At 42.1% G+C, this 26,203-nt stretch overlaps 2 protein-coding genes across 5 annotated transcripts; one reads left to right on the top strand and one right to left on the bottom strand.

Moving 5' to 3' along the window:
- Nucleotides 1–812: 812 nt before the first annotated feature.
- Nucleotides 813–11,544, bottom strand: LOC311502905 (bifunctional apoptosis regulator-like). Of its 3 annotated transcripts, none has more exons than XM_084565348.1 (9): nt 11,317–11,544; nt 9,521–9,821; nt 7,428–7,526; nt 6,012–6,105; nt 3,910–4,082; nt 3,588–3,732; nt 3,276–3,455; nt 2,943–3,139; nt 813–2,128 (listed from the first exon to the last, which is right to left on the bottom strand). In XM_084565348.1, exons 2-9 carry the CDS (start codon nt 9,811–9,813, stop codon nt 1,936–1,938), a joined length of 1,374 nt encoding a protein of 457 aa, XP_084421474.1. In that variant the 5' UTR covers nt 9,814–9,821; nt 11,317–11,544; the 3' UTR covers nt 813–1,935. The 3 variants fall into 3 exon arrangements, with proteins under 3 accessions (XP_084421474.1, XP_084421473.1, XP_084421472.1); XM_084565347.1 differs by lacking the exon at nt 11,317–11,544 and adding an exon at nt 10,962–11,180; XM_084565346.1 differs by lacking the exon at nt 11,317–11,544 and adding an exon at nt 11,010–11,180.
- A 2,611-nt stretch (nt 11,545–14,155) lies between these two features.
- Nucleotides 14,156–25,042, top strand: LOC311502794 (uncharacterized protein). Of its 2 annotated transcripts, XM_084565179.1 has the most exons (12): nt 14,156–14,415; nt 16,285–16,459; nt 16,562–17,016; nt 19,035–19,224; nt 19,536–19,588; nt 21,725–21,890; nt 21,982–22,065; nt 22,151–22,225; nt 22,334–22,420; nt 22,571–22,651; nt 23,194–23,436; nt 23,919–25,042. In XM_084565179.1, exons 1-12 carry the CDS (start codon nt 14,407–14,409, stop codon nt 24,701–24,703), a joined length of 2,403 nt encoding a protein of 800 aa, XP_084421305.1. In that variant the 5' UTR covers nt 14,156–14,406; the 3' UTR covers nt 24,704–25,042. The 2 variants fall into 2 exon arrangements, with proteins under 2 accessions (XP_084421305.1, XP_084421306.1); XM_084565180.1 differs by lacking the exon at nt 14,156–14,415 and having other exon boundaries at nt 16,321–16,446.
- Nucleotides 25,043–26,203: the final 1,161 nt, after the last annotated feature.

The raw sequence follows: 26,203 nt of genomic DNA, 5'->3' as shown, positions 1-26,203 counted from the left end.
TCTGAGCCACTGTGAACAATGTCCACCACCCTCTACACGACACCATAGTCAGGCAGAGAAGCTCGTTTAGTGACAGGCTGCTGTCTCTGTCCTATATACATATATATATATACACTACAGGACACCGAATTTCCCACAGGATAAAGTATCTATCCATCTACATGATTCAGTAATGCAGCATAACATTGCAGTTGTAGTTTACATTAATCTTGAGTTTATTACCTAAGCTAAAATATGGTGTTATTTGAACATGTTGTAATCTTTAAGTTTACAGCATCTACTGTTATATGCATCTTTGGGACAACTTTACGTCTGTGCCAAAATAACCATTTAGCATTCAAACAATGTCCTGTATCAGTGCTATATTTTATCAGTGCTGCATTTCATGCTCTTCATTTTAAAATAGTAGATTGTTTTGACATTTTATCTTTAAGAAAACATCTGCAGGAGGTTATCTGGACCTTAATTCCTTTTCAACAGCTTTATAACATTTGAAACTATGGACAAATCCAAAGGTAAGATAATAGAGTGTATGGTTTAGATCCTTGATCCTGTGAAACACAGCAGCCAATAAGACAAATAAAATCAAATGTATTTATGGCTTAATTTGGACAGCTCCAATCCAGTAGTTATGTTTTTTGACAGAAAAAAGTTAAACCATGTGAAATCATTCGGCATTATAGTTTAATTTCTATTCACAGCTGATAGAAAAGAGGTATTTGTTTCTTATCCAGTTGTTGCCTGTAAATTATACCCAATGTAATCCAATTATTACTGCATCATGAGAAAAAAAACAAACCCACACAAGTGAATATTATTTAAAAATCTTTATTATTTATACATATTTTTTTTATTAGAGAACACAGAAGAACAAAATCACAGTGTATCATTTTTTAAGTGCAAATGAACAACGTAAAAAACAACCTAATCTCTGACTAGCTCGGTCCATCCGTGAAATGGAAAAGTACTGCGAAACAAAATGTATCTGAACAATATAAAATGTGCAACACAAGATCTGGCAACAGCACAAGCAAATAAAAAAAAAACAAACAAACCTGTTTCGCTTTAAAAACATAAAACTTCGAGTTGGTCTGCATCTCAACAAATCTTTAAGAACATGAGTTTTATTTCAAATGTAAGAGCCCGCCTTGGAACAAACTCCAGTGTTAAACATTTGTTCAACAAGACTGAGTCTCTGTTTTGTTTCCTTGAGCTTGCGTTAAAGATTGACGGTCCAAACAGACTGCAGAACTACAAACCCCAACATCTGACGCGATCCGATCATGTTGCCAGAACTCACAAAGTGAACGCGTGGACAGCTCTTATACAGCACTGAGATCACAGCCAGAGCCACACAGAAAACGTATGATGAGGATTTATGTACAGTTTTAATACTGCTTCATTTAAAGATACCTCAGAAGCAGCGGCTGGATTACATGCCAAGAAGACATCTGATGACATTAGTCAAACAAGAATGAATGTGTCCTTACTTGTCTTGTTCCACCTTTAGTGCATAATCGACTCACCTGTCACTGGACTAAACCTATGTCAGTGCTACAAAGCTACCAGTATCTCCTTACCAGCCTGATCTTTACTGCCACCCGTGTTTAAAACATTTATCATTTGCATAACTCCCCCATGGACCATTTAGGCATCGTGGTTAGAGAATGCACTGCAGACGTATCTCTCACATCCCAATAGTTCTGCTCCTCCAGCGACACCTTCATGCCTCCCTTGTTCCACGCGGCAGCCTTCAAGCGGAAAAGACAAGACAGGAAGCCAGAAAGCTTCCTTTCCAACAGCAAACGAAAGCCAGTCTCACGTGGGTTTACCGCCGAAAACGAACCCATAACCTTCAGCAAACCGCACCGCCGAGTATTTTATTTGCTGCGAAACTGTACGGCGTCAATCAGGCACTGGGTTACATGCGGCCTGTCACAGCGCCTGTGTTTCCGGGTGCATCAGCTGCTGCACCACCAGGTCTATGTTAATGATGGGGCTGAAATAGAGGGCCCAGTAGAAGAGGCAGTTGCACACAAACTGCGGGATAAAAGGCCACAGGAGGGCGAATGCAAATCCCTGAGATAGCATCTTCCATAAGTGGTTCCACATCTTACGCGGCATGGTCCTAGAGAAAGATACAGATTAGTGTACAGGTGTTTTGTTGAATCTTGCCTTGTCGTGTTTTGTGTTTGCAGATTTGTTCAACACTAAAACATGTCTGAGTTGTTATAGATGTTTTAGTTTTTGTATTGACAGAAATCCACCATTTGTCTTAACAGTTACAGTAAAGATTATGGCCAATCACATAGTGAGTATTAAGCTACATATCAAACTGTTTACATCCTGTAATGACAGAAGTCCTGTACACCGATCAGGCATAACATTATGACCACCTTCCTAATATTGTGTAGGTCTCCCTTGTGCCTCCAAAACAGTTGTGACTCATCAGAGAATGGACACGGGCCTTCTGAGGGTGTCCTGTGGTGTCTGGAGACAGAATGTTGTTAGTGGGATGTCTTTGAGGGGAGAGGCCTCTGTGGATCATCCCACAGATGCTTGATCAGTTTGGGATCTAGTGAATTTGGAGGCCAGGTCAACACCTTGAGCTGTTCTTCATGTTTTTTTTGAGTTGTTCCTAAACCGTTTTTATGTGTGTGCCTGTGTCAGGCTGCATCCTGCTGGGGATGGCTGCTGCCATCAAGGAGTGTCATTGCTATGGGGTAGGGGTGTCTGGTCTGGTCTTGGTGGGTGCTACGTGTCTGAGTAACATCCACATGAATGAATGCCAGGTCCGAAAGTTTCCCAGCAGAACACTGAATTATCACAAGATGCTCAATGTTGTTTACTACACCTGTCAGTGGTTTTAATGTTGTGGCTGATCGGTGTATGTGAAACAAAAAGCGGAGGACGAAAGAGCCCATCCCTCCGACTGCGTTTACCTGATCCCGGCTCCCGTCCAAAGCCTCCACAGGGCGCAACCTTCCAGCACAGACAGCAGCATGGCGTTGACAATAATGAAGCGGGACGTCCAGTAGTGGACGGCCAACCAGTCCCAGGCAAACTCCGCAATCAGCTGGTATGGGAGCAGGCAGAATTTAACGAGGAACTCTCCCCACTGTCTCCAACTGGGTTCCAACTGGCAAACGCAGAAAAACAAAACGATGAGTTCCTTCATACAAACCGGAATTACGTCTTTGTGGCTGTGTGGCTCCAGCAACTTAACGTAACACTGGATTTATGTTGGATTTATTAGTCTGTCTGCAGAGTGTCACCTGTGTGTCGAGGAATGTGCTCTCCACCGACTGGCCGATGTGCGTGATGGCCGGACAACAGGTGTGAAGGAAGGGCAGGAAGGTCTCAGAGTAGTCAAATAAATACAAATAAAAGATTGTGAGACGAGGGGAGCGCTTCAGGGCGTACAGCAGGAACAGAGACTTCCCTGCGTTAGCCGCCTGGAGGAGACAGACAGAAACAGAAAGAGGACATTTAATTGTATTTTTTTTAAATGAAGGAACTGTGGTTCAATACTAAAAGCAAAGATTACTTAAATAACAGAGTGTAATAGGAAAAGAAGAGACCCTAACCTTGTATTCCCAGAGGTTCTGTGGAGGTTTGACCCCCAGGGCTTTGACTCTGTCCAGTTCAGCCAGAACAGCTCGTCTGTGAGCCTGATTTTCGATGCTGTACGGAGGTTTCAACAGCTCCTCGTCGCCCAGCATCAACAGGAGCCTGAAGCCAAGTAATCAACACCGTATTAGATGACTGACAATGAACAGATGAGCCACAATATGAGCTGCATGTGCCAAGTACTCGACACAGTCAACCAACTACCGAGATCAACTGTCACTTCTTCAGAGTGAAACGTATCTGAATTTCAATATCAGGACACAAATGTACTTCATCTACCTTCCATTGACATTTTCCTGGAGGAACGGCTCTCTGTACAGCTGGGCCCAGGGCCCCAGGTGCTCCAGCCACGACACGACCTCCTCCGGGGTCCAGTGAGACACGGGTTTGCTGATCAGCAGGTCGTGTTGTTCCACCACACCGCCGCTCCAGTGATACACCAGCACCATCACCTGGAAACACACAGGGTGTCATACAAATACATGCAAAGCTGTGATTGGTTAGGAGGAGGGGGCCGACAAGTTTGCATTAGTCTGGTTTCAGAGTGGTCCCACACTGGTAGTTATTACCTGAGGTTTTATCACACACCTGTGCACCCTAATTCACCCCAACCATTTTTTTTGGATGGTGCATAGGCTTCATTAATTGAAGGCGTGAATGAATGGGCCTCTAGAGCCATCACACCATCGCTGCTGGAGCTCACTACGGTCTTGTTTTGTTTCGCATTTTCTTTATTTACAGGAATAAAACATCATTGTAGAGTTTGCATGTTCTCCCTGTGTCTGCGTGGGTTCTCTCCAGGTACTCCAGTTTCCTCCCACCGTCCAAAGACATGCTCGTTAGGTTCATTGGTGATTCTAAATTGGCCGTAGGTGTGAATGTTTGTCTGTGTACCCCGCCTAATGACAGCTGGGATAGGTCTCCAGCCCTGACGCGACCCTTCACATGACAAGCAGTAACTGAAGATGAGTGAATGAATTAATGACACATTAATTTTTGATAACTCTGGTGTCTGGTCTTCACTTTATGTTGTGGCCCATGACTCAGTTGGAACAGTTTTGAACTATTTTTAGTTGCTGTGTTTTGCAATAAATCACTAGATGTCACTGTATACTGTGTGCTCGACTTAAACCTCCACCTGCATCACCATTCTCCCTATTTCACTGCAGGTTAACGGGTATGGAAGGTTTCTGAAGGACATATCTTAAGAGTTATGGAAGTCAAAAGGCAAGAGGTGCAGTTGAGCCTGGACACAAGTCACATCAAGTTTTCTTCATGTAAATTGTGATTAAATTGAATTTCAGTGCCCGCTAGATTTTTTATTCTGGGGTTTATCTAGAAGTTCATCTAGAAGGTCACCTTCAAAACAAGGACAACAAACCTGTCTGAAACAGATGATCCAAACAAAACCTGTCCTCCTCACTTAGAAGTCATTTAGAAGTAAAGAAGCCAGAAGTCCGTTTGCCTTTATTTTACATAAAGCATGACCAGGGTGACTGACCGATAACAAAAACACACACGCATCCCAGTTTGCAGGTAATGTTTTCTTTCTGTGCAAAAGCATATGAGCAGATGAAAACACAAAGTCAAGAGGATCCAAAACAAACAGGCGCTTTGCACACAAGGCTGAGTTCTCTTAAAATAACCTGTGATATCGGTCCTTGGACTGGGGTCATAAACAGAACCATTCTGCAATCTATTTACATGTTCCCAGCAGCACACACACACATATATATAATATATTTGCTGCCACGTTGCAAGATAGGCAGCGACGTTGCTCTCAAGTGCCACATGGACAAAATAAACATGATCTGCTCACAATATACGAGCAACTGACCCCGACAGTCACTGCCGTGGTAACCTCTAAACACTGCATGCCGCAGCTGCTTCAGTTAAAATAACACCGGCAATCTATTCCTTACATCACATTATTTAAATATTTACACAGTTACTGCAAATGTACAGTAAATGTAAGATCACAACGCTGGGCTCAACATCGCGCTGATGTGGGACTATGAAACTGATCAAAGCTTTCATTTACTAAACATGGTGCAATAACCTTCTCATTTGGCTTTAACCAAAATGTTTCTGCAGCAAAACTCTTCTCTGTTCATTTGTCTCAGGCACCGTAACAAAACAAACAAAACCAACAAACAAACAAGCAAACACCGTGCCCTTGTCTCAAAATGGAAATGCAAACACTGCGGTTGATGTTGATTTTGGCAAAATGTTGGTGGCGTATTGATGTGGACAAACAGACGTGTAAACACAACAGCTAATAACAAGGTCAGCAAAAATGACCAAGCTTGGTCTTTACAACCAGCTGATTATATATTACTATAATTATAGTTAATTGTTTTACAGGTGTTTTGTGTACTTACAGTCACACATGAGAGTGCAGTTAGGACACCAGAGAAGAAGAAACCTGCTCCTTTGTGCTGGTTCGTCCTGGTTCTACCCAAGTTGTCGCCGTATCTGAGCCGAGGGAGATAAAGGAGAGACGTGTGAAAGCCGGTGCCTTAACCCTTCAAGTCAATTAAAGTTTATTTCTAAAGCACATTTAAAAAATAAATAAAAAAAACTCAGTTGAATGAAAGTGCTGCACAAGCAGACTAAATATAAATAAATCAACAATCCCAGTTAATATAGAAACAAATGAGTATGAGCTAAAATAGGCAATAAAACATCAAATAAAACAATAGTAAAACTGTGAATTAAAAAGAAAATCCATACAAGAACATATAGCTGGTTTAAATTAGGGATGCACGATAACTTTTTTTTAAAAAACGATACTGATAACCGATAACTTTCCGCTTCCAAAGGCCGATACCGATACGATAACCGATAACATATGCACCAATGGGTACAAGTCCAGGTGTCTTCTTTCCGGCTAGCTTGCTACCTTCTTTAGCCGCGCTGGCGTCCTCATACGCCTTCAAAACCCCATCAAATCGATGGCTATGTTTCAAATGACTTTTCATGTTCGAGGTATTAAATCTGGTGCTGATTTTTCCACCTCGTGGCACTTTCTTTAAACATTTATTACAAACAGCCAGAGAAATGTCATCCTCGGAAACTTTGAAAAAGTCCCACACCACCGCCGCCGCCATGTTGTTTGTTTACAAACGTATGCACGTTGTGCTGCATTCAAGTGGTGACGGAAGTTCCCTGTTCCCGGTTTGAGAGTCGTTTTTCCGACCCTTTATGTTTCTGTGGTTTATGTGTAACATCCTGGGTAATGGCAGCTACTACCAAAATCATGACCGAGTTGACGAGTTGTTTTCCGACATGAGGGAGTATTTTAATGTTTTTTTCCAGCCGGAATGTTGTTTTTCCGATTATACCGATGCCACTTGAACGCAGCATTCACTTCAGGCCGTTCGGGTCTCATGTGGGAGTTGGAGCGATTGATTAAAACAACCACTCACACCGCAGTACTGACAAAAATATATATTATATATTATCGGGGCCGTTCGTTATGATATCGGACTTATCGGAATGACGTCATAATTTCCAGATATCAGACCGATAATTATCGTGCACCCCTAGTTTAAATATCAAACATCTGTTTAAAAGTCTTGTATGAAGACACCGACAACTCCAGAAAACTGTCAGACAAATTGCGTCAATTGATGTTGACAACAAGTCTGTGGATGTGGAGCCTAGGAGAACTCAACAGCGCTTTCCTCAACTCAGCTTGAGGCTGTATTATACGTTGCTAACGTAACATACCCAATCTGAGTGCTTTTTTGTTTTTCAGTAAACAATATTACAGCTTGTAATATAGAACAAAGTACCTCTGGAAGGCCAGCAAGCTCCGGGAGATCTTGGGGTTTTCCTGGATTTCCGCTCTTCTCCGCTGAACGACATCACTGAAAAGCTTGTCAGTCGCATCCCTAACGAGAAGAGGATCACGTGAACAAAACGACATTAGCAGATGAAAGTGGACGAACGTGTGACCATTCAGGTAAACGGTAATGCCCTCAAAGTGCTACAACTGAAGAGTATGCCTTGTGCTGTGGAGTGCAACCCCTCAACATCCACCTGTGTATTTCTGAAAACAGACTAATAGTTTGGAAAGAACTGGTTTCTTTCACTCTTATGGTCCGGACATTTAGTTTCTGCAGAACTGGTGCCATTTAATTGGTTTGTTCTTTATAATAATGACACAGAATGGAGCAATCTTTTCACTGTGGTCATATTTAGGCCACTGATGTGCTGTTATAAAGAAAATCTAAAACATCTGGGAAAATTCATCCCTCGGCATGCATGTTTTACTTTCATTTTCACTAAAACGCTCGACAAACTAGTTCCTAAAGGCAAAAACATTACAACCACCTCCATGGCAGCGGCGATAGGGCGTTACTCGCATCCTGTGCATTGTGTTCCTCAGCTGAGTGACGCACAAGCACCTGGCCGTCCTCGTAGTGTAAAAGAAAAGGTCATTCATTAGACCAGAACCTGTAAATACCGACCACTACAGACCAGGAACACTGGTTACTGTTACTGAACTGCCAGGCTCCATGTCTCCATGTCCACCTCTTCTATGTTGATATTAAAAACACCAAAGTAACTGAGGGGAAAACACAGTCTGAAAAGATGCTGAGTTGCCCAACATCTGAGGACAATTTCTCCTTAACCCTTTGTTTACACTCTTTTTCAGCAACTCTGTTCCCCGGGTAATAAAAGATCTACTGGATGTGGAGGACAGGTTAAAGCATTTATAAACCAGGAATAAAAATCAACACCAAAACATCAAACAATGAATCTGGTCAAACTCATTAGGGAGGATTAAGCAGGAGACTAGTGTGTGCATGTAATTATCTTCACCACATTATGCTTGCCTTAGTCTATGGTTTCATAGTGTTTACACAGACACAGCCACAACATTAAAACCCCCTGCATAATGTTATGTGTAGGTCTCCCCTAATGCCTCTTAAACAGTTCAGATTCATCGGGGAATGGAGGGGGTGTGTGGTGTCTGTCACCATGACAATTGTGCCAGATACCACTGATTTATTGGAGCGGGAAAAACTTTTCAAAAACAACTACGAAGCCATTTAATCACGACATGTAGTCCACTGATACGCCAGTGGGGCTTCTGCACTCTGGAATGGGAATTAACTGAACATGTAACACGGCAACGGGCCGGTTGACACGTCAGAGGAGCGACAAAAAAAGCTGAAGTCAGTTCAACTTCCAGCGCCAAGCGTTGGAAGGTCAACTTGTTGCTTCGTATTGCCAGCTTCAATTAAAAATGTGTCGTAGCTTGTCGCTCTCTCACTTGTTGCTTCGTACTGCCAGCTTTCATTGAAAATGTGTCGTAGCTTGTTGCTCTCTCTCACTGCAGTGTGAATGCGGCTCAACTCTGTCTGAGGAGGACACAAAAGCCAGCACGTGACTCTGCTTCTTTCTGAAGAACGTGCACGATAATATTATTTTGTGAGCAATAACCGCATATATCTTTGGCTAAGTAATGAACCTAAATGTTGTTTTTACAGCAGCATCTGTATCTTAACATTGTAAAGTATGGAAAAAATGGCACACAGCGTGCGGCCAGATTAGTAATTTATTTGCTCTTCTATTTTATTTAGCCGTCTACAGATTTAATGACAATTTTGCCATTTTAGGACTGTGTGTTGTGTTTTACTTTGGCAAAGTTCAAGAGATTCCTCAAAGTAATTCGACGTTTCACAACACACAGGTACTGCAAAACAAATAAATGGCACTAGTATCACAAAGTTTCAAAAGATACCCAGCACTAGCCATGTGGAGGTCTATTTGACCTTGGAGGTTATCAGCGGGCCTCTGTAGCCGAGAGAAAAATGAACACAGCTGCCAGACAATCAAACATTCCACCGCTGATATGGCGCGACCGCGAGAGGCATACCTCAGCAGTATGTTGATTTTAGGAAAGCCTTCCCACTTCTCCCGGCACTCGGGGCACTCGTTCTTGTGCGAGGATTCCCACCACAGAGCCAGGCAGTGGCGGCAGAAGTTGTGGCCGCAGGTCAGAGTGGTGGGGTTGACCAAGATGTCGTAGCAGCAGTGGCACGAGAACTCGTGCTCCGAGATGTGGCCCGCGCTCGGCTTCGACTGAGGGGATTCGGAAAAGGAAGGGGGCTTGTCCGTTAGCGCTCCCAGGCCTTCATCTGCCGTGTCCCACTCCGTCTGGTGCGACATATCCAAATCTGAGAAGAAGAAGAAACAGGGTTATTGAGGAATGACTAAATTGCATTAAGTGATATAATTTTAAAGATTAAGTAATAATATGGGTACAGTCTCTAAAACCTTCACAGAGATAAATATATTGTCAATTTCCCTGCGGGAACCTCCCAAAGGGAACAATAAAGTTGTCTATCTATCTATCTATCTATCTATCTATCTATCTATCTATCTAAATATGGGTTTGAAGGAGCATACCAGATTATTTATATTTACTTAAACTGAAACATATTTAAAATTTCAAACTATCCTTTTGCAAACCAGATAGTATCTTTCGATCATATCGGCAAATCCTCTAAATTTTCTCGAGGTTCGTGATCTCAGTTAGGCATTGTGCAACTGCCGATTGCTTTTGTTAGCAATTAACTTATCAGTTATGTACTGAATATGTGAAAACTGTCAAAATACAGCAAAAAAAATGTCCCCGGCGCCCAAGAACAACACCAAAAAACGGCTGTCAGTTTGAATAATCTGCAGACTTAATGAATCTTGACAGCTCCAGTGTGCTGCATGATCTTCAAGCCTTTGGTGAAACGAATGGAAAATAACAAATAAAATCTAAAAGTACAATCCAAGCACGGTTAAATGCACAGAGGACATTTATAGGATACTGTACATTCATTGAACTAGAGCTAAAACCATTTTACACTGTGTCAAGTCTTCTGCCACAGAATATAGTAACGTAAAGTATGAACATCTACATTATATTTAAGGATAAATTAATACATTTAGCATCAAATTCCGTTCTGTGTCGTGACATAATTTGGTAAAATAAGCAGCTAAACAAACAAACAAACAAACAAACAAACAAACACTGAGCTGCTGGTGATGCAATTAAAGCTGCAATTAGTTTCACTTTGACACACTTATCACATCCTGATGTGGACGTTAGCTCTACTCTCTAACCAGCTAGCTAGTGGTTAGCAACGAGCTAATTCGCCAAAACAAGATTAAAACAAAACCACCCCCGCATTCCATAGCGAAGCAGCAGAAACCGTTTGACTCGTGTTCACACATATGAACGTTTACCGAGGTTAGCTTTGCGGCTAGCGTGCTAGTTAGCCTGCTAATAACGCGGCTAACGTTAGCTAACACTGCTCAGTTACCTTAGCTAACTTAGTAACTTGCTACTCAGCGTCGCGCCGTGAACTAACCCGAGCTGTTCCTCTCCTCAGGACAGGTCTCTGGCAGATGACCAGCTCGGGGGTGGCATATCTATCCGGCTAGCTGTCCCGTCGCCCCGTTAACCTGATATTAAATCGTCCAGGTAGTGCACACACACAGAGGTATTTATGCCTGAGTAGCCGTGGCCATGGCTCCTGCTGTGCTGTGTGGAAAGGAAAACCCCTTCTTCTCTAGTACGCACACACCCACGCGCACGTCAGCGTGTCACCACCACCACCATCATCATCATCATCATCATGCGGGTACCTGTCGTCACCGGTGGGACCACCTTCTCACCTGTACAGACTGAACACGGGGAAGAGTCGGTGCGTGTCCGTGTCCCCGTCGGCGGTGATGATGTGTGAAGCCCGACGAACAGCTGATTTCAGCCGTGTGGCGTTTTAAAAGCTGCCCCTGTTCAAAGTTCACATCTGATCCCTTGAGTGAAGCTTTGTGGCCCGAGGTACGGCTCCTTACGCCACGACGGTAATAAAACAGTAACCTATTAACTGACACGTTGGCTCGACCCGCGCAGGAGAGAAGAGACCCTGCTGTGTGAGAGAGAGAGAGAGAGACACACCGATCAGCCACAACATTATGACCCCTGACAGGAGGAGTGAATGACACTGGCCAATCTTGTGACAATATAATGTTCTGCTGGGAAACCTTTTTTTTTACCTGGCATTTGTGTGGCTGTTACTTAGCAAGTAGCACCCACCCCATAGCAATGACACAGCAGGATGCAGCCTGACACAAAAACAGCACAAGGTGTTGACCTGGCCTCCAAGTTCACTAGATCCCAAACTGATCAAGTATCTGTGGGATGATCCACAGAGGCCCCTCCACTCAACTCATAGGACCCAAAGGCCCCCCCCCACTAACAACATCCTGTTCCCAGACACCATAGGACACCCTCAGAAGGCCCATGTCCATTTTCTGATGAGTCACAACTGTTTTGGAGGCAACAAAGGAGACCTACACAATATTAGGAAGGTGGTCATAATGTTTACTAATGGGATATTGTCACAGCTAGTCCCATAAACCACAGTATAAAAAAACAAAACAGAATTATATATAAAAAGAAGGAGGAATGAGAGCTATAAGACAATATATACAATAAAATATAAGTAAAACTTAGGATACAAATCGCTATAAGATTTTACACTGCATTGGACAGAAAAAATATATTATTGGAAAGTATTTATTTTACATTGAGGGATGAATTGTAAAGTCTGACGGCCACAGGTAGGAAAGATTTCCTGTGGCGTTCTGTGGCACACCTTAGTTGGTTAAGTAAATATTCCTGAGTCTGTCCAAGGCACCATGGAGTAAGTGGGAGACATCCAAGCTTAGATGACATCCTCCGTTCTGATGCAACAGTCAGAGAGTCCAGCTCCACCCCCACAACATCACCAACCTTATGAATGAGGTCGTTCAGTCTGTTGGCAGACTTGGTGAATCATAGTGTATGTGTATAAACAGCATGAAGCAGTTATAGTCAGCTCTGTTAGGGTAGTGGAGTACTAAAACAGGATCACAACAGTTTCCTCCAACTACAGATGAGCATCTGGTTGTCAACAAACACTAAGTGTTTTGGACCTGAAGTTGCGACTTGGATGCAATGTCTTCAAGAAACGCTACAAGAACAGATGCCTCTCAGCTTATTTTTTTTTGATTTACTTTACAGCATTCAGCATTTGTTTTTTCACCTTGTGACAGTATTTCTATTCTATGTTCTTGTTTGGGAGCAAATACAGGCCATTGAGATTTTAATTTTATCTTCGAAAATCAATCAGTTTTTAGGCTCCATATCATATCATTTAACATCTTTAATTTGAATTAAAGTGGATTTTTTGTTTTTGTTTTTTACTTCTCTTGAATTTAGAGATCTGAGTCTTAAAGTTGAGCAATATGACTATACTGTACACTGTCACTATTAGGTACCTACACATCCTGTCTTCATTTATGAACTCTACAAAGTTTTTGAAACTGTTCATCTTCAAAATTTGAAGTTATAAATTCCAACAAGTGACTTTAAAGCACGGCTTATATTTCAGTGTGTGAACAATAACCGGATCCGGTAATAGAATAATATAAGACTGACATCTATCAGTCTGCATCACTGACTAAAATAACATTTTAACAGCAAGACTTTCGCAAGTATAGTCATTTCTATAGTATAATGTTGTAACATTTAATAAATAAAGACATTAATACTTGTGGCTTTATGTTTTGTCATGTGATAAAACTTAAATTATTCATCCTATACTGCCCAGCAGATGGCGGTATGAGGCATCCAGCTTGTGATATGCCATAATTAAAGGCTACAGCTGGAAAGACTGCTTATAGTGATCACTATCAAACCAGAATATCTGCAGTTATAGTAAAAATGAAATAAAACAAAATGAATGAAAAAGATTTTTTTGATTATGTTTACAATGCAGATGGCGCAGATCTGATTCTGCTGTCACTACATTTGAGTGTAAACACTTACCAGATAGTAAGACAGGTACACCCAGTAACCATCAGGGACCGTTTAATGAACTGTTGACCACCAAGTCAGACATAATAAGGGGGAAACTGACACATGCATGTGGGTCTAAGCACAACCAGGTGTCTTCTTTTTGTCTTTTAAAGCAAAACAGAAATTATTCAAACTAACAGACTTTCAAAATCAAAAAGGGAAATGCATAATGTGAAGAATAAATAAATCAAGAGTGGCAACCGTATTTAGTTAAATGATGGTGCTGATCACAAAGTTGTAAGGGAACTCTGTCAGGACAAGAAAACTAAGGAACTGTGTAGGGATCAGTGATAAAAATGACAGTTGGCTACCTATTGGCATATTTTGCTATAACAATGAATGCAATAAATATAAAACGTAATGTATTTTTCCACTAGTAAGTGCTTATTTAAGAGTTATTAGTCTGAGTAAACAAATGAACACCTGTTAACACACTCATCTGGAGCAGCCCTGCTCTAATTAGCCACGTAACACAAAAGGAGGGAAGGTGTGGTTAGAAACCGTTATTACTTCGTTTGTTGGTTTATTTTATTTAAGTCTAAGTTTTAATTTAAAACATATTGTAACCGAGAGAGACCATAAACCAGGGGGAGGCAGCGGCAACGATTCAAAACTGTCTCCCCGAAGAAGAAGAAGTCGGAGTAGAAGAAGTGGATGAAGTCGTAGAAGAAGAAGAAGAAGAGGCGCTGTTTAAAATTAACCGAAGAAGAAGAAGTGATGGCGCAACACAGTTAGCATAGACTGTAGGGTTAGTCAGTCCATGACAGCTGCTTTCATCCGCTGCAACGCAACGACTTAGCTCCACTTACAGCTCATCCTGGTTTTCATATGACATCCCACGAACCCGGCTCAGACCTCGCACTATGTTTGAGGTAACGTTGGCAACGTAGCTGCTGTTATAGATAATGTTATTGTCCGACTGACTGTCGTTTTTTAGTCCAGCTGTTAAGTTAACCAGCTCCAGACTGGTGCAGGTCGTTAACCTGGTATGCACACGAATTGGAAATACATCGTTAGGTGTGTGGGTCGGCTGCTGTTGGCATTTATTTTTTAAATATTATCTTTTACGCTTGCACAGCTTGTCAGAATAGCTTTAAAGCTAGCTAGTTAGCAAGGGGCGGCTATTATTAAACTAAATTGCGTTGCACTAATTAATATGCATTTTTATTAACGTATTGTTTCGGGTTTGTTTTTTTTCTTTGCTCTTGACAAACGTGCAATTAGTGAAAGTTGTTCTGAGTGGACCTGTCAGGAAAATGACAGACAGATAATATTTTACTAAAGGATAATGCTAGCTAAGGCAGGGAAACGCAATAGTTTATTTAAATATGTCGTTTTTGTCCACATGCATTTGAGATTGGCTGTAAAGTATTCAGTGTTTTATGTATTTATGATGCACAGAAACTTTCCTTTATAAATAAAGATACATATACATATACGACATATACAGTAGAAACAAATTAAACCTTAAATAGTACACTAATAAATGAATACATTTAGATTCACTGTAAGACCAATTGAGGTGACTGTATATTAACTGTAATAAAATGAGATGTGCCACAGTACAAAGGGAAATATTGATGTTTGCATTGATTAAAACAAGGAATAGACTAAATATCTCCATGCATTTCTCATTAAAGGTAACAAATGTGTATTTTGGAAGGGGCAACGTGAATGAATAAGGGCTAATTTTCATGTGTGATCTCTGGCTGGCTGATGGCACATAAATGATTAAACAGAAAACAAACAAACATACAAAGGACATACAAATAGTGTAACAATGACATAACCTTGTGGCATTATAATGCAACGCATTACAGTAAACATGCAGAAGAGTCGGTTATTAACTATAAGGCTGGGTTAAAAAAAATAAATAAATAGAAATCAATCTTGATTTGAAAGATTTGATATCTGTTCATAAGATCATTGTTTCCTCCATTCTCGGAAATCTTGCTGCGTTTTTGCGCGCCAAATCTCCAGATCGCTCGGTGAGATTAGTCCACATATGCGGGAGATCCAAAACATGACAGGAGAGCCACTGATGGCTGATCAGATTTTTTAAAAAAGTATGATGACGGCAAAAAGCTGCGCAGTAACTTAATTTGTCTTGAATTGAATCAAATATTCAGGAAATCAGCAGCAATACCCAGCAATGTTATTAAACTGGGCGCTAGTCCAGATTATGACAGTTGAGTTTAATATCCAGTAATGACAGACCACAAGATGCTTCACTGTTCCCTAAATCAAAGACCCCCAGAGCATTAGTCAAACCAGCAGTGGTGTCAGTGTTGCCGCAGTTGATCTATTGATCATATGTCTTGTCAGTTTAGACATATTCTCATATTTGAGAAGCTTGGGTAACTTTAGGCTGATTTAAAAGACTATATTACTTAATCAGTTATTAACATAATAGCACCACATTATTGTTATGTTTCAGTACGGTGCGGATTTTCAGATTATTCCGTGTTTACAGCATCGTTACCACACAATAAATGAAACCATATTGAAGTAGACCTTTACTGTGAGATTGCAAGTAGGTGTCAAATTCTTGGAATATCATATATGGGTGCGCTCCAGTTATATAAATCCTGCTGCCGTGAATGTTCTCATCTGTTCTGAGTCCTCAAGCCACCAGTAATGGTGGTCACTGGGTATTGTTGTTTGCATCTGGAAAGTTTAGAGCCACGCATCTTGCACTTTTACTGACATTTAGCACTGATCATCTGTCTTTGTCCTAACAGGATCCTGAACTCCAAGATCCTTTGTCACTGAGTTTGAATGAAAACTATAGCGACCAGTCTTCGCCACATCAGGAGCCCAAAAAATCCCCAGGGAGCCCCGACTACACCTGTGAGACCCCAGACATCCAGGTGATCATTAAAGAAGAAGAGGAAGGCTGGACTGTGAGTGAAAACCGTGAGTGGTACCTCTTAAATATCTGCATCACTCTACCAGATGGCATCCACACAGCTACTCATGCGTGACTTTTCACTTTTGCCTTTTTAATGTTAAACGCAGATGAGAGCTTCGGCTCGGAGGGAGGAAAAGAGGGTACGTCTGCAGATCCTCGCCTTCCTCACCGCAAAGCATGCGGGAACGAGAGCTCGGTTTCACGCGGCGTGACGAGACGGCAGGGATTTTGTTCGGCGGATAAATGCCCTGAGGAGTCTGGTGGCTTGGATCCCCATGGGCAGAGCTCCCCTGCCGCAGAGGTTCAGCAGAGACACATGCTCGCAGGCTCTGATGAGAAACCTAAGATTTCCTGTGTGTGGGGAAAAGCGCCAGGAAATGGGACTGTGCATCAGGGCAACAACACTGGAGAGACGCCTTTCTCCTCCCCAGTACGCGACACCACCTCCAGTCTGAAAAGGAGCATGAAGTCCCATCAGAGAGCACATGCAGGGGACCAGAGCACGTCTTTGCAAGCGGAAGCAGAGCAACATCGCACCAAGAGATCAGCGCCGTGCCAGACCGTATGTTGATACAGCTTTTGTAGATCTTAATTTTGTAAAATTATGAACACGTCAGCCCATGCATAAAGAGAAATCTCATTTCTCTTTAATAATTTGTCACTTGTAAACATATTTTATCAGTGTCACAATGAGAATCTGTGTGCAGATTATTTCTTAAAGGATAGGTGTAAAAATTTCTCCTTTAAACAAGTTTTTTTCTTGCTGTTTCCTCCCTTCATACTGGCCATTAAACGATCCTATCAAGTTGTCAGACCTCATTTTGTCCAAAAATGTGTTGTAAAGTTGATCTGAATGTACTTTAAGACGCCAACAGAATGAACAAGACAAGACAATATGGTGTCTCACAAAGTTACTCTCCTGCTAATGTAAAAAAACAACAAAAAAAAGAAAGAAAAAGTTTTTATTTCTGTGTGCAGTGTTCTGTTCTGTAGTGGAGGACTAGTTGCAAAAAGAGGCAGGTTTGAAACGAGACTGACTGAAACCGCTCATTAACTTTTCTAACATTTCTGCACCAGAAGGACATCTGTGGATGTTTTTCAGTTACATTGGAGGCGCTTGAAGTTCTTTTAATGTCCAGTGTACACAGGAGGCATTGTTACAGCAAGCGAAGCCTGTTTTGATTTTCACATGGGTGCTGTTTTCCTTTAGTTACAAACTGAATTTTCCGTAGTAGTTGCTGGAAAATTCTTTGACTCAGATAGCTTCCCCTCTGTTGCAAGGACTTTAGGCTGCAATATCTGACTGAAACCATAGTTGTCATAGCAACTTACTCCATATAAACCCTGCTTTAATAGCAAAGTTGTCCTCTCTTTGCCGTTATTGATTTATATTATGACAGAGTTCCTCTGTTTTTACTCTCGTCAACATTTTTGCAAATTACACCAACTAGTATCTGCTGACGTCACCAATAAAAACACAGTAGAAAGTAACGCTTTGAAGCAATGAAATCTAGATTCTTGACTTGAATGCATACGCTGAGAACAGACAGCTAATGTGCTACATACTGCGCGCTGCAGATATGTATAGCCTGTATAAAAACAGGCAGCAACTCAGCACCATCAGTAGCATTTAATAGTTCTCTACAGCGAGTTGTTAGATGGGATAGAGTGAAATGAAGTTATTTCTCTGAAGCCTTCTCCGTGTACTGCAGCTAAAGGTCTAATAACTTTGACAAATTGTTGATGTGTAGCCTCCTTCTCTCTGTTACCCCAGGACTGTTTGGTGAAGTTGTTAATTGACTGCAGCCCAAAGGATTTAGACCGTTCCTCTGCTAGCGTTTGCAGATGTCTTTTCAGATGAGTGTGCGTTGCGGCAGTACTTTTGTTGTGTTTTAGGACTGACACGTCGCAGTAGAATGATCTTCATCTTTAGTGGAGTATTTCCGCTGCTAGTTTGCTGCAACGATCCACTGGGCTCCTCACCTGTCTTCTCGGAGGCGTCTATGTTGTTATTGTCACGTGATCAGTGACTAGTCGACTTGATGCTTTAAGCGTCATGGCACAGCAGTGAAGTACAACCCCTGCTCTCCACTAAAATCAGTCTATTAAAGGCATAAAAGTTTGAGCCTGATTTTTCCCTGCCCACTAGACTTTTGTTAGGGAAAGTTGGTCTGGAATTTCTCCCATCGGGAGCTGATTATCCTCTGGCTAAGATCTGCCAGGCCAGTGAAATTGTTTTGCCAGGCTTTAGGCATCGATGACAGAAGAGTAACAGCGACGTGGTTGACAATAAAATGCCTATGACTGCACAGTTGTGTGCATAGTTGTTTATTTTCTTTGTATTGGATGAAACGCGCCGCCATAATGAAATCCAACTGGTGCACTACCAGACTCATTCTGATGAGGAAAAAAATAAATAAATAAATAAATGAATCCCATGTTTTAGCTCCAAAGATCAAAGTGTGAAACTTTTTCCATTGAGTACCCTCGTCACATCTTCCTGTCAGATTTGCTTTGTGGGTTAAGACACGGCAAAGAGGCTGAATATGAATGCCCTTCAGCATTGTGTTCTGTATTTAGGGTTCTTCTGAGTGTAAGCGCCTGATGTCACACGGACTCAAGGTGGCATCCGCAAACTTAAACGACCAAACGCTCCATTTGACTGTCAGACTGCAGGCAGGGGAAGAGGAAGAGGAGGAGGAGGAGGGACAAGATGAAGAAATTGGAGGATTAATCAACTCCGATGGGGAAGTGGTTGAATGGGATGCCAGTAAGTTATTGAGAACGGCACTTTTACTGCGTACCCACGATTTCCCCGAGCTTTTATTTACCCAAAGGTCCATTCTTGTTTTTGTGAACTTTTGAGTTTATTTGATGGAGAACATTTTAAGTAGCAGTAGAATAATTGTCAGGAATTTGTGACCAAATGCATGTAAGTCTTTCCATAACAAGAGCATTTTCATTTTGTGAAAGCTCAACCTTTGGGGAGCGTTTAGTTTTTTAATGCACTGATGATATTTTTCAGCTAAAATGCACCGTCAGGTATGTTTGAACCTAAGCCGACTATCTTTATTTTTACAGGCGATAGTCCCGACCGAGCCTCTGATTGCACGGATGGTCCTCAGCCTGGCAAGGTAACCCACGCCCACCCTTCACAGTATATAGCGGTGAACCAAAATCATACTATGATTTATTTTTAAAAAATGCTCTGAAAATGCTCTCCATCCAACAAGCATTTTAGGATCAACACTCCTGAATTCCATGTAGAGCTTGAATTATAGCTTGGCTCTTGTTCATGTAGGCAGTTAGCTGCATGATGAAATGCAGAACTGACTGCACAACTCAGTATTGAATTAACAGATAGCTGTCAAGACTGATGTGTCTGTTTTATTCCGATAAAAGGTTCATGTCATCGGGGTAGTACGTTTAGATGGACAATACTTCTTCAACCCAACTGGAATTATTCGTTGAGAGATTTAAACTGCTTTAACATGCCCCAAAACATTGCACAATACACCGATCAGACATAACATTATGACCACCTTCCTAACATTGTGTAGGTCTTCTTTGTGCCTCCAAAACAGTTGGGACTCATCAGAGAATGGACATGGGCCTTCTGAGGGTGTCCTGTGGTCCTATGGGTCCTATGGGTTGAGGGGACTGATCAAGTATCTGTGTATCGTCCCACAGATACTTGATCAGTTTGGGATCTAGTGAATTTGGAGGCCAGGTTCAACACCTTGTGCTGTGCTGTGAGTTGTTCCTAAACCGTTTTTGTGTGTGTCTGTGTCAGGCTGCATCCTGCTGGGGATGTCTGCTGCCATCAACGATTGTCATTGCTATGGGGTGGGGGTACCTGGTCTGGTCTAGGTGGGTGCTACATGTCTAAGGGCGTATTCACACCAGGAAGGTCCGTTAGTTCACTTGCTTTGGTCCGGACCAATTTTTTTTTTCTTTTTTTTTTTTTAGTGCGGTTCGCTTTCACACTGTGATTAATTGCAACCGGACCAGAATTTATAAACAAAAACACATGTGCTAAGGTCGTTCAGCCATTGGCTGGTAAACGTATAGGCGGGGTAAAGAAGGAAGCCAAATGTCCCACGTAAATAGGCTACAATGGAGACTTTGCGTACTGTAGGTCTACTTGTTATTATGCTAGCAATATGGTTTATAAACTTACAGCTTGTGCTCGAGCGTCAAGACCGTTTGATGCAACATGAGTTTAACCATATCATGCTCGTTATTTTGCAACGGCTCATCTCTACCTAACCTACCTGCGTTTGTTTGCTTCACGTGTCTCTCTCTGTTGTGTGTGTCACTGGGCTATCCTACATTTCCCATAATGCGCGAAAACTACGGGAAACTACGGGAGCTCGTCAAATCCAAAAAGGTAGATTTTTGCAACTTGGGTCGGATCGAGGTCGGGCTGCTTTCACACCATAAAGGAACCGCACCAGGGTTCGGTAGGAACCGCTCCGAGACCACCTCCTCAGCTGGGTCTCGGTCCGCTTGTTTGGTCCGCACCAGAGTTCGAGTGATTGTATTCACACCAGTCAAAAAGGTCCGAACCAAGCAAGGAAACGAACTTGAGTTCGTTTTAATCGAACTAAACAAGGCAGGTGTGAATACACCCTAAGTAACATCCACATGAATGAATGCCAGGTCCAAACATTTCCCAGCAGAACACTGAATTGTCACAAGGTGGTCAATGTTATTTACTTCTCCTGTCAGTGGTCATAATGTTGTGACTGATTGGTGTATATTAATCGTGAACATGTGGTCCTGCCATCTGTGGAGCATTGAATCTACGGGAAATATAACAGAAAAGCTAATTTTCTTCCAACTTTATTGACAACATTGAATTCATTCAATAGAAATCTCTCTTATTAGTGGAATACAAGCATAGCCACAAAGTAAACGTGGACGTCTGTACTTCCAAAAGTCTGAGTTTCTAGTTGTTCAGACTTAAAGTTTTCAAACTAAAACAGGTTCACCAGCGTTTCCAAAAATGTAGTCGGACGTTTAAGACCTAAAATGTCTGAGTAGCGTGGATGCTAGGTGTAAACGTTTAGCATAAACGTAGCAATACAGCTTTAGTCATTATAAGAGACGTTACAAATGACATGTAGTTTCAACAGCAGCACCATACAGTCCTGTCTCTGAATAATAGTGGATTACATCCATTCTGCTCTGTTGGCAGCTTAAGTACGGTCCCCCATGGGCAGTTTTGGGCCTGTGTTTCTGATGGTGTTTAATGATTATGATCACAGGGCATCGTCCTGTCTGGGTCTCAACTGCAAGGTCAAAGCCAGAGGGACGGCAGTAGTCCAACACTCATCATGGAAGTTGTGTCTGTGGGGGAAGATGAAGAAAGGGAGGAAGAAGAGGAAAAACCGAGAGTAGCTAAGGTGACATCTGCCTCGCCGTTATATTGTGGTAAGCAAGTGAAAAGAGAAATGAAAACTGCTAAAACATAATACATTTGAGTTGACTGTGAGGTTTGTGACCTCTTTTCATATATTGGCAGGAAAGAGGCAGAGAAGGAAGAAAGGGAATCCAGTGATACCTCTGGACAACTCAGACACGGACAAAGACGTTCCTGCAAATGCTGGTCGGTGTTTTATTGTAATCCGTTGATATAATATGTGTTTGTTTCTGCAAAGTTGTAGTTAATGTAATTTTGCTTTCCCCAAAAGCAAAGAGACGAGTAAGAAGAAAGATTTCTGAAGCTCCAGTGTTGACTGGTGAAGATTTAGAAGCAGGTCCAGGAGGTGAGTATTTCTTTTGAGTTTATTGGCAATTTATTCTTTTTTATGCACCTGAAATGATAATTATAGAGTATAATTTGCTCTAATTTGTCTTTTTTTAAAATCTTTTAGTATCAAGGCGGAGCCAAAGAAAGAGACATTTTCGTACAATAGTGGAACCGGAAGAATTACACACAAAAAATGTCCGCCGTGTTGCCGGTAAGAAAAATTAAGTGGGATATCATTTGATTTAGCTGATTCTGAATACGATTCTGCTCATTCATTCTGGCTCATCGCCTCTTATTTGACAGTTGTACTAGTCAATCAGTTTTTATGTTTTATACTAAAGCAACACTTTTCCTTTGACAGCAAAACGACCTTATAGAAGAAGGAAAGATACCAAACCATCTGCTGAAGAAGAAGAAGGAGGCAACACAGCTGTTTCAGGTGGTAAGAGCAAAGAAAATGACTCAACAAGAACGGATAACCAGCCTGACGCCCAGCTCAGTGTCCAGCAGCTGCTGCAATATTTATTTTTTTGATCCCATGGTAGCTCAGTTTCACCACTGTGTTAACTGGAAATATAGGGCCTATTAAAACCAATGCTGCTCTGGCAACTTAGTGTTAATTTAGCTATGTAGGAACTAGGTATCACACTTACAAGTCAGATCAGAGTATAAGAATGGGTGTTGGACATTCTCCAGTGTTATCTGAAGCACTCACACAAGGAAGACACATCACAGAACAAGAACAGGGAGTGTCTTTGGTGGTGATCCAAATTCGGCGCAGCAGTACCTTCAGATCTGCTTCTTTAATTATGAGTGAGTTACAAGCTAATTTCGTGAAGTGGTTTGAGATGTTGCAGCAAACAAATTAACAGTATAAACACAGAAACCGGTTGGTATTTGCTTTGATGTCATCCTTTTATAAGATTTGAATCAGCAGCCTAACCTTCTAATTTCACTCTTTTTTTTTTTTTTCTCTCCACATAGGCAGGAGGCGCCCTGGCAGAAAAATGGTTCAAGTGCCGATAGAAATACCTCCTGAGCTCCTGAAGAAGCCCAAAGAGAAGATAGAGTACCACTGCTCTGTGTGTGGCAAAGAATTCCCTCATGCCTACAAATTAGAGAGGCACGCGCTGATTCACACAGGAGAGAAACCGTACAACTGCTCCATCTGTGGCCGGGGTTTTAACCAGAAGGGAAATCTCAAAACGCACTACAAAGTCCACTTAGGTGAGATCTCTTAACAGTACAGCTGGATGATGTTATATCAAGTCAGAAGAATTGTGATTTAAAAATAGAAAGACCAGTAGCCCAGCGTAAAACATAAGTGGGGCAAAACTGTACTCATAAACACGGTACAGATAGTTAAACACCAGTCAACCACACCATTAAAACCACTGACAGGAGAAGTAAATAACGTTGACCATCTTGTGACAATACAGTGTTCTTTTGGGAAACTTTTGGACCTGGCATTCGTGTGGTTTAGACATGTGCCACCCACCTAGACCAGACCAGGCACCCCCACCCCATAGCAATGACACTCCTTGATGGCAGCAGCCACCCCAGTAGGATGCAGCCTGACACAGGAACACACACAAAAACGCTTTAGGAACAACCCAAAAAAAAAACACGAAGAACAGCACAAGGTGTTGACCTGGCCTCCAAACTCCCTAGATCCCAAACTGAGTTGTCTTTCCTTTCTTTCTGTCTAGGTCGTAAAGGTGCTGTGGATTTTGACGATGAGGTGAGTCCAATTGCGTCAGAACTCTCTGAATACTTGAAGTCTCTGCCTGGGGAGTCCAGGATTCGTTCAACCCTCCGTTGCCTGGAATGTGGAAAAGACTGTGAGAGTCAGTCAGCTCTACAAGCACACCACATTACTGCACACAGTCAGGCGGCTGCTGAATCGGACCCAGGTGATCACAGCGAGTCCAAGCTTCTCTTCTGCCGCCGCTGTGGTATCCAGTTCGGTGAGAAAGAAAAGCTGGACGAGCACATGAAAACCCACGTCAAGGAGAAGCCCTACTCATGTCCGGACTGTGGCAAGAAGTTCATCAATGAGAGCTACATACAAATCCACCAGCGCATCCATACCGGGGAGAAACCGTTCCTCTGCTCCCAGTGCGGCAGAGGTTTCCACACGGCTTCCTCGCTGAAGCTGCACGAGATGCAGCACTCCGGAGAGAGACCGTTCGCGTGTTCCATCTGCGGGAAGACATTTCGGATTAACTCCTACCTAACAGCACATTACCAGACCCACATTAAAGACAGGCCGTTCATTTGTAGTGTCTGTGGGAAAGGCTACTCCAGAGCGGAGGAACTGAAGGTGCACCACAGGCTTCACACTGGAGAGAGACCGTATGAATGTGGAGAGTGTGGGAAGAGCTTCATATATCGTCAGGGTCTGCGGCAGCATCAGCGCACACACGCTGGAAGACGCATCGGGCCGACCAGACAGCTTGGTCGGCCGAAACAGCAGGCCAGGCTGGACATCTAACAGTTTAACCCACTGGTGCGTTTTGTTGTCAACTGTGTTTGAAAATACTGCAGTAAATTGCGCTTTCTCCATGTCCTTCTTCCTTCCACTCCTCCCACCAACAGCAAAGACAATTACTGCGTCAGAAAATGTGTGCTGCAGATTTAGAGTGGGTTGCCAAGAAGTACTTATCGTGTTGTCTCTCTTGTAATCATGTTTTGCACTCATGTTTTTATGTCTTCTCTTCCCTAGAAGCACATCTGTACAATTTGAGTGCCTTTGTATCCTGCATGCCAAATACTAATACTTAATGTAAAAAAAAATATGCACTATATCCTTGTTATAAAATCCATGTTGATGGAATACAGACATTTTTCAAAAAGATGTCCCAGGGTTTTTATCCATTTGAAATAATACTGCCCAGCTTCGTTTTATTAGACTGTGACCTTTACCGGTTTACAGCAGAGTATGAAGTGAAGTGAGGAAAGTCTGAGGCCATGATGCTCTGCTGGAATACGGTGGATTACTCTTGTTTTATTTGGGGGTGAAATGCTGCCGTAAAGAGAGGAGATTAAATATCTCAAAGGTGTTGTGAGGTGACAGTAAAATGGAGCAAGAGATTGACAGGTGGGTTGGTGCAGCATCAACAGTGCTGCAAGCATTGTACCGGACAACTGGCGTTAAGATGGAGCAGACACATGAGCTGCCGGAGATTATATATTTCATCTGGCCTGGAAGGTCTGAGGATCCCTTGAGGAGCTAACGTAATGTAGCGTGTAAGTGCTGCCGATGGGAAAGTCATTACCTGTGAGGGTAATGACTTTCCCATCGGATTTAGTCAACATATATTCTGACTAGGTTATTCAGATTCAGAAAACTTCATTTGGTAAACAAGGCAATTTTAAAGAAACAAATTGAATAATACACAGTATGTATATATATATATGTACTCAAATGCTGAGTGGAGGAGGTGTGGGGTCTTTGGTGAGCTTGCCTGCTAACCTGAGTGGCTATTGGTTGTTATGTGTGTGTGTGATAGTTCTGACAGGCTTTGGTAAGTAGAATTTGTTCATCCCATAAAAGACAGAATAGTTAGTCCTGACTTTCAGTTGTTGAATCCAAAATAGACAGTTTTGCAAAGATATACATGAACTTTAATAGTAATCAGTGCTCAAAGAGACAAAATATTAATAATAAGACTTGGCTTAAAGGGGAACTACTGTTTTTTTACAACCTGGACTTTATTTCTGGCATAAAATACGATCGTTTACTCACCCATATAACTTTTGTGTTATTTGAAGCCGTTCGGGAGATATTTAGATCAGCGTATATCCATATAGTGGGAGTGACTGGGGCACCGAAACGCAGCCTCTAAATAACGCATAATCTGCCGCGAAACTCGTTCATTTCACCAATATTTGGTTATGATACGCTAGTGCTATTCCCCGTTGAGTCCGGAGTTACCTGTTATCATCATCCGGGGTCTGTAGATTGACCTACAGACCCCGGATGATGTCTTCT

The sequence above is a fragment of the Chelon labrosus genome (assembly GCF_963514085.1).
Source record: "Chelon labrosus genome assembly, chromosome: 2".
Classification (NCBI taxonomy): Eukaryota; Metazoa; Chordata; class Actinopteri; order Mugiliformes; family Mugilidae; genus Chelon; species Chelon labrosus.
Note: the sequence above shows the minus strand (reverse complement) of the source record. Positions and strands in the feature narration are given on the sequence as shown.

Excerpts from the sequence above, each read along its gene's own strand:
- LOC311502905 (XM_084565348.1), bottom strand. The coding sequence starts at position 9,813 with ATGTCGCACCAGACGGAGTGGGACACGGCAGATGAAGGCCTGGGAGCG. Across the intron at positions 4,083-6,011 it reads CTGCACTCTCATGTGTGACT|GTGATGGTGCTGGTGTATCA; the intron begins GTAAGTACACAA and ends GTGTGTTTCCAG. Across the intron at positions 2,129-2,942 it reads TGGACGGGAGCCGGGATCAG|GACCATGCCGCGTAAGATGT; the intron begins GTAAACGCAGTC and ends ATCTTTCTCTAG.
- LOC311502794 (XM_084565179.1), top strand. Across the intron at positions 19,589-21,724 it reads ATGGTCCTCAGCCTGGCAAG|GGCATCGTCCTGTCTGGGTC; the intron begins GTAACCCACGCC and ends TTATGATCACAG. Across the intron at positions 22,066-22,150 it reads AGACGTTCCTGCAAATGCTG|CAAAGAGACGAGTAAGAAGA; the intron begins GTCGGTGTTTTA and ends TTTCCCCAAAAG.